At 57.2% G+C, this 7,886-nt stretch overlaps 1 protein-coding gene across 8 annotated transcripts in view; it reads right to left on the reverse strand.

Annotated features, from left to right (window-relative positions):
- Positions 1-782: 782 nt before the first annotated feature.
- Positions 783-7,886, reverse strand: part of LOC104857583 (aldehyde oxidase 1-like) — a 45,354-nt gene continuing 38,250 nt past the window's right edge. Inside the window, exons 28-34 of one of the 8 annotated variants that reach the window (XM_010617577.3) lie at positions 7,511-7,585; positions 6,263-6,315; positions 5,969-6,083; positions 3,882-3,947; positions 2,472-2,660; positions 1,879-2,046; positions 783-1,309 (exon numbers count right to left, since the gene is read on the reverse strand). In XM_010617577.3, the coding sequence (XP_010615879.1) occupies positions 1,259-1,309; positions 1,879-2,046; positions 2,472-2,660; positions 3,882-3,947; positions 5,969-6,083; positions 6,263-6,315; positions 7,511-7,585 (717 nt within the window). In that variant the 3' untranslated portion in view covers positions 783-1,258. The other 7 variants (XM_010617578.3, XR_778888.3, XR_778889.3 and 4 more) reach the window with 7 other exon arrangements.

Raw genomic sequence — 7,886 nt, forward strand, 5'->3', positions numbered from 1 at the left:
GCTGTGCCCACTGGGAAGTGTGGCCGTCACACCGAATCCTCCCGGGCCCTCGCTCCTGTGGCCTCGCCCTGACCTCGTGGGGACAGGGTCTCCCAACAGCTGCCCACAGGACTGCCCATGTCCTGACGCTTCCTGAGGGCCTCCCTCCTTCCACACCCGCCCATTGTGAAACTCGACATGTACTCCACTTTTTAAACAAAATTTTCAAATGAAACTTTAACCTGGGCTCTCTGAGCCTCGGTGGGCTCTCCTGTGCTGCGGACAGTGTGATCACATCTCTTGCGGCTGCTGTGTGGGTGCAGTCATTCATCATTAATGCACACACAGTGCTGAGGGTGAGCTCTCGGGAATGCGACTACGCTGGCATTGTCAATCGAATGCACAGTCAGCTATTGATTTGCTTTAGAAATCATTTTCAATTTTCGCTGTTACAAACCTGCTGCAACGAAACCCTTTGGACTTTATCTTGCACAAATCGTTCGTCCTGGAATTCCTGGGTGAAGGGTGTGTGCGTTGTGTTCTTTATATATACTAGATACAAGACCTTTACCAGACATGGGATTTATACGTATTTCCTGGCTTTCCTCCCAACTTGTTTCATGCTGTGGGGACTGAACCTAGGGACTGCACACCTAAGCCACTGTCTGCCCCACCTCAGTTTCCCAGTGGTGTCCTCTGCGGCACATTCTGTTAGTTTTGATGAAGTCCAACCCATGTTTTTTCCTTTGGTCCCACAGACTCCAGATGACAGCAAATGGGGACAAATGAGAAAGCTACAACTGTATGGTTTACGCCGATAATAAATTTATTCACATGCTCCCTTTGGCAGTGCATGTACTAAACTTATTCAGACAGTTGTCTTTCAGTAAGAGTATAATTTTGTTGGAGAATAACACTCAGATACAAATTACATAAAATCATCATGTATTGCAGTTATTGGGTGAATCCAAGGGACACAGTAATGAGATACCACCCTTGAGGGAAACAGTTAATATTCACCCCGTGTACAGTGTGCTTTATGAATTTAAGCCTATTACTTATCATGTCTTCTGTCTTCTATCAGCTATCATCTGTCTTCTAACTCGAGCTGTCACGATCTATCTACCAAGTCCTGCAGGGAGCCTTCCGGACTGGCTTCCTGCGAAGGCAGCAGTGTGAGGAGGTCTCCGAGCTGAGTGAATCTGTCTGAGAAGATGGGGACTGGCCGGGGTGCTGAGGGCAGAGCTACCCATGCCTCCCTCCAGAGGCTGCGCGCGACTCACACGGGAATATCCCAAGGAACATAGGATCCAGGTACGTCTCTTGGAATCTAGAATAACAGAACAGATTTGGGAGGTGCTTGGGACCTGGTGGAAAAGAACAGAACATGGACCCTGGAGGGCGGGGTGGAAAGAGGCAGGAGCTGCAGCACCCGGGCATGGAGGGTCCAGGCGGGGACTGGGGCCTCCGTGCTGTCACCTCGCACTTGAAGGGCAGGACAGTGGAGGCAGGCTGCGCTCCTCGTGAGGAAGAGCCAATTTGTGGCAATGGAGGAAAACCGTGGAGGCAGAGGGGCTTCATGTCCTCCTCCACTAGAGCTGCACAGCCCGGGTGCCGAGCATGCGGGGACGGAGGGGCGCTGTCCAGGCTGTGGGGAGGGGCTGGCTGTGGCGTGGCCCACACTCAGTTCTGAGCTACTCCTGGTCCAGGGGAGGAGCAGAGCAGAGGGGACAGACAGAATGGCCAAAGAGCCTTCCCTTTTAGGCCATATGCAACGAGCCTGCCCAGGCCTAGCAGGCCGAGTGGACACAGAGACAGCTCATGGGGCAGGGGCTCAGGGCCGCCAGGGCAGGGACCAGTACCCGGGGACCTGTCCGGCCTCCTCCAGGGCAGACGCACCATCTCCGTGAACCTGTCCTCACAGGCCATCCGGATCTTCTCTGGGGTCAGTGGGCTGCTGAGCACCAAGGGCCCGGGCAGGTGTCTCTCTTTCCGCGAGGCACTCACTGCATCCTGGATGGCGAAGAACACGGAGCACCCCAGGAACACCCCAGACTCTCCCAGGCCCTGCGGGAAGCAGCCGAGGGGATCACGATACACTGTGCAGATGTGTGGAGCACATGTGTGTATAAAATCTGTACTGTACACTTGAGCGCTATACTAAAAAGTGGTAACTTCATCTTTGGCCCCAGGATTCCTGTCCTTAGAGGCCCAGCCTGAGTAAATGACCGGAAGAGAAAAAAGCAGAGGACATGAAGAGGACTGATCGGGTCAGATAGCCAGAGGCAGCTGGACAGCAACAGCAGCCTCGCTAGGCTCGAGAGCTGGGCTACTGCAAACGTTTTCTATCGCGCTGTTCAGCTGCTGTGGGTGGCTCCAAAAGGGCGTCTTCTCCTGAGATCTCAGGGAAACACTATGCTCAGGAGATGACTGCAGCCACACCCTGGGGTCGCCACCCCACCCACCCCTCCCCGGTCCTGGGCGTCGCTCACCTTGGATGAATACAGGGTGTTGGAGCTTTCGGATGGAGGCAGAAAGGAGACGTGCAGCTCGGCGGGGACGTCGCAGATGGCGGGGATCTTGTACTGGTCGGGGCCCCGTGTGTGCAGAGCGCCCCCAGGGGAGTACCTCAGCTCCTCCGTGGTGTACAGCCCCACGCCCTGGAGGAAGGCGCCTTCGACCTGGCACCAACAACCTCACGTTGAGAAAGCGCTTTCACATCAGTCGGGCAAGGGGTTGACAGGTGCAGGAGCAGGAGGCCGACCCGACATCTCCAGACGCCGGGTCAGCGACAAGTGCTCTGGGGCAGTGCAGGTTCCTGCCCAGTGGTGACAGCACGGCCCAGGAGAGTCCTGCTGTGTAGGAGCCCCTGACCGGGTGCTCAGGTGCAGCTCCCTGGGGAGGCCGGAGCAGGAGGCTGGTCCTCAGCCCACACCTCGCTCACACACCGGCCGCCCTCACGCCTGTACTGCTTCCTCCCTGACAGCTTCCGAGCACCGAGCTTGGCCCTGTGCTCTCCTGCAGCCTCCTGACTTCCAGATCTCGCCTTTGCCCCCTTCCTTCCCGGCACCAAAGCTCATCTCCTGCCTGCAGGCGGTGGCCACTCAGGATGTTACATGGATCTGACTAAAGCCACTCCAGCTCCTGTGGTCTCCCCACTGCTGGGCTCTTCTGGCCAGGCCCTCAGCCCCTATGGTCCCACTACAGCCTGGTCCTCAGCCCCAGCTTTGGGCCAGCTGTGGACACGGGGTGCTGTCTCTGGGCTGAGTCCCTCCTTCATCTGGGGCTCCCAGCTTCCTCCCCAAACCTCCCTGGACTTCCGCTCTCCCATGTTCTGCTTTCCCGTGACACATTGTGGGGACCCGTGAGATGCTGCAGGATGCTCTCAACAGGAGGTGCAGTGGATGTGTGGCCATTCCTGGTGACCCCTGTCGTCAGTGAGTGTTTGACTCCAGTGTCCAGCGCTGTACGGCCATGCAGGCATATTTTGTCTTCAGAGAAGCTAGACACTTGTGACTTTTCAGTCTGGTCAGTTAGTTCAAACTGGTTAGAAGTTGGCCCGGATGCTGCCTATCAGGGACTAGCGCTGTAATTACTGGGGTTATGCCCGCCTGGCTCACTTCCTGACAAGAGAGCCCACAGTGGCCCAGAACTCCAGGCACTGTCTGCTCAGCCCTTGGGGCTTGGAGCCCCTGGCCGCCTCCAGTGTCATCTCTCCTCACACAGCCTCCCCCATCAGAGCATATTTCTTCACAAACCCCCAAACCCCTCACCTACCACGAGCCAGCAGAGAGCGCTGAGGAGCGGGCTGGGTGTGTGTGTGTGTGTGTGTGTGTGTGTGTGTGTGTGTGTGGTGTCCCCGCTGGCTGCCTCAGACAGGAAGTGCGGTGGGTGCTGCGTACCTGGCCGCGGTCGAGTGCTGGGTTGATAGTGTGGCCAACGTCCATGACGATGTCTGTCCGGATGTTCTAGTGAGAAAGAGAAGCCCCAGTTTGTTGCAGTGTAGGTAACTCAGTGTGGAGAAGCTGAGGAACACTTCCTGTCCGCTGGCCGTGGGATAGAGATTTCTGGGGGCCATGTTATTGCAGAAGGAACAAGCAACAAGGATTTTACCATGTAAAACGGTCAACATTACAAATATTCTTAATCTGTCTAAGCAGTTGTTTTCTTCTTGGCAACACAAAGTGAATGAAATATTTACTGGACTTTGATTCAAGCTGGGTGGTGGAACAGACTGCACCCGGCCATGACAACGTCACGGATGACACAGGAAAGGAAACCCTGTGGCTCAGTCATCCAGCTGCTGCGGGCCTCACAGCTTCACATCCGCGCAGGGCAAGTCCTGAGACACAGCGGGGTGGTGAAGACGGCCTGCACACCAGTACCTGCTGCTCTGCACTCCTGGTCTCTCGGAGAGGAGAAACAGCGAATCTCACAGCTCTGACAACAAAAACAGCAGGTGCCGGCCCAGCCCGGCTGGTGATACCACTGCACCCTGGAATTCTGTGCCTACTCTGCTGAGGCTCAGACGTCACAGAGCCCAGGGAACCCAGGTGCCCTGTCGTCTGACCCTCCCGAGGAAAATCTGTCAGTGCTCAGAATGCTTGGCTGTGGTGAAACCCGGGGCTTTCCTCCCATCACAGAGACGGTGGGTGTAAAATTCTCCAAGCCACATGGCCACTGGACAGCAGATGTGACCAGCATCACTCTGGGCTCAGGTGGCCTCTGCCCCCGGCAGCCTGTAGGCTGGGTCATTGGAGGAGTAGAGGGAAGCTGGGGCTGCCAGTGAGGGCCATGGGGCGTGGCTGAGCAGGTTCTGTGGCCCCAGAAGCCATGAGGTGACTGCAGCTGCACAAGCAATCCTGAGCCAGGGTCACTGGACAAGCCACCCCCAAGGTCTGAGTCCAGCAGGGGCTGCAGTGTTGAATATTTATCACTCTCAGCTGCTGCGTCACACAGCAATAGCCACCTAGTGTGCAGATGTGGGTTCCCAGGGAGGGATTGTAGAAGAGGGAGATTCTGTCATGTGAGGGGGGAACGGGTGGTGAGCAGGTGAGGGGGGCCTGGGCGAGGGTGGCAGGGGGTGGACTTCTGTGCAGGACGATAGCTCCCCGGGCTGCAGATCTGACTGGTGCTTAGCCTACATGGCAACTTCTTAGACTGCACCATACATTACAAGAACACACCTCAGAGGTTCACAGCCAGCTTCGTTACTAACTTGGGTCTTAACATGGCCCAGACATGCACAAGCTGTACAAAGATTCCAGTGGTTCTGTTTTACCTGGCTTTTCTTTGGGTAAAGGGATTCTGGCAGCAGTTGGTGTGAGAACTCGAGCGGAGTGGGACAGCGCTGTCGTGAGAGCCCTGCTTGTCCCGGCCACAGTTCCCTAAGAGGTCCAGCCCGGTCCAGCCCCGCGGCCAGAAGAGGGGAGTGTGGCCCCAACATGAGGCTGCCTGGTTTAGGAAGCACAAGGGGGGACCCCTGAAAAGAAAACTGCCATCTAAGCCCACCAGGACCTGAGACAGGAGACACGGGACTCCCTGGGGCCTTGAGAACTGGGGCTTGCCCCTGGCTTGGGCTTTGGATGGCTCAGCACCAGACTTGCAGCCGACATTTGCAAGGGTGGGCGAGCATGTGCGGATGGCCCGTACCGTCACTGCAGTGTCCAGAAAGCTCCCGCAGCCTGGGTTCCAGAAGAGAAACTGAGTCCTCAAACCCAGTACGTGTGCACGCATGTGTGTGCCTGTGAGTGTGAGCTGATATGTGCCTCTCCTCCGTAAGGACGCTCTTGAACTGGCTAAGAAGTGGGCCTGGCTGGGCACCGAGACTGTGGGCCGGCCGGCCAGTAGGTTACAGCGCCCAGGGTACCTTCTCAAGCACCAGGGCCTTTTCTGTCCTCTGGCACCACGCAGGACGGGCCTCCCAAGAGGGTGTGGCAGCCCCAGGCGTGCCACGCGCGCCCCAAAGACCTCTCCCACTGGCACTGACCTTGTGGCTCCCCGTCAGGCAGTCGATCTCCACCTCTGAGCAGGCCGCGCCGTACACGCAGTACTCGAAGGGGTGGCCTTTGCCCTTCTCCCAGTCCATGTCGGACTCGTAACCCCTGGGGGAGTGGGGTGGAGCGCACGGCTGAGACGGAGCCTGCGACGAAGCCGGTCCCACTCCCTCGCCGCTCGCTCTGCCCGACAGAAACACCGGGCTCCTGGGCGCCGCGGACCAGGCTCTGACGTAGGTGTGGGATCCTGCGCTTTCCCACAGCACGCAACGGGAAGGCCCATTTACCTGAAGTACCCAGCCGCCGAGAGGCTGATGCTTCTGTCGAAGGCAGCCTGTGCCTGTGAAGGAAGAGGCTGGGTCGGAGAGCGGACCCCTAGGGACTCCCCTTCCACGGGTGTAGTGAGCCACGGGCACAGCGATGAGGAGGGACCAGAGCCCGTCCCTCCTTCACCGTCCTCCCTCGGGAGCCGCGGGCTCACTGTCCTAACGATGGACTTAGTCCAGGGGGCGTGGCCGGTGGGTGACGCAGACAGAGGCACAGCGTGGGCACCTCGAGCTCCACTGATGAGGCAGCCACCTGTGGCCCGGAGAGAAGGAGCCTGTGCCTCAGGACACTGACCCACGCCCTTTTTCCACAGCAGAGTAACTTTATTAAACTGTACATGGACACTGAAAGTTCAGCTGACCCCTCTCCAGAAAAGCAAGGCATCCCACGAGGGTGGCTGTGGGCGCTTTTGCCCCTCTCTGCAGCCGGGCAGCCCAGAGCAAGACAAACACACCCAGGAAGGATGGGAGCTTCCTCACACGGGGTCAGGCAGTGGCCCTCAGCCTCAGAGAAGCAGGAACCTCACATGGTGGATGCGGATGGACTGAGGCCAGGCCAAGGAATGGGCTCCACGCAGAGCTGCGCCCCAGCCTGGCATCTCTTTTCAGCGGAGCCCTCCAGATGTGGCCCCCCCAAACCGTGTCTTCGGGCGCAATGCTGCCCTAGAACAGCTGCACAGTGCTGCCCATGCCGCCTGCGGCCATCCAGCCATGACTGAGTGATTCACAGGGACCTTAGAATGTGTGTCTTCTCTTCCCACTGGGCTTTAAGTGCTTTGAAGGAAGCAGCTGGGTATTTACAGCCCACTGACTGAGTGCCTAGTACTGTGGCGTGGTTTCCTGTTCTAAGCGAGTGCCTGGGTGACTTTTACTTTTATAGAATGATTCCCATATTGTTTTCAATTTTAGGAATAGAAGAACCTAAACAAGAGTCAAAAATAGATTTACAGCTCTTATCTAGAAAGAACCCAGGTTCCAAAGGATAGAATTTTAATTGACTCAGGCTTAAAACAGATTCTAGCAGGGAAACCATCTTTCTCTCTAATAGAGAAACTTCCCAAAGTAAGTGTCCCGGACCCGTCACGGTAGGACCGGTCACGGTGCCTGGGCCTTCGAGCTGTCCCTTCTGCAGCCCTGACTCACACCTCCCTCTCTCCCCTCCCGCCCTTTCCTTTCTAGCGCAAAGCACAGAGAACCAGTGAAACTCACCCAGTCCTTCCAGGTCCCCTGAGGATTCTTGCTGATGATGGGTTCCAGGCGTTTTAGAAGAGTCTGACAGGCGTCCTAGGAATGGTACGTGTGAACTAAATTATGACTGTGACTTCATGCAAAGAATACAATGTGTCCTCCCATGGGTTGTTTACAAGGTCCTCGGGAACACGAAAGACCAGCCCTGAGTGTGGACACCTGCCTGGGGGGGCTCGGTGTAAGTCTTAGGGACAGCGGCCTGTAAGCCAGGTGAAGACGCTGGGTCTAGCAGGAAGCCTGTCACGGACTTGCTCTGCCATGTGGCAGTGCAGCCGGTGGGGTACGAAGAGGGAGCCCGCCATACTGGCGGGAGGAGCCAGAGGCACAGAGGCTGGGG

Source organism: Fukomys damarensis, unplaced genomic scaffold (assembly GCF_012274545.1).
Source record: "Fukomys damarensis isolate Sample0158 unplaced genomic scaffold, DMR_v1.0_HiC HiC_scaffold_26, whole genome shotgun sequence".
Taxonomy (NCBI): domain Eukaryota; kingdom Metazoa; phylum Chordata; class Mammalia; order Rodentia; family Bathyergidae; genus Fukomys; species Fukomys damarensis.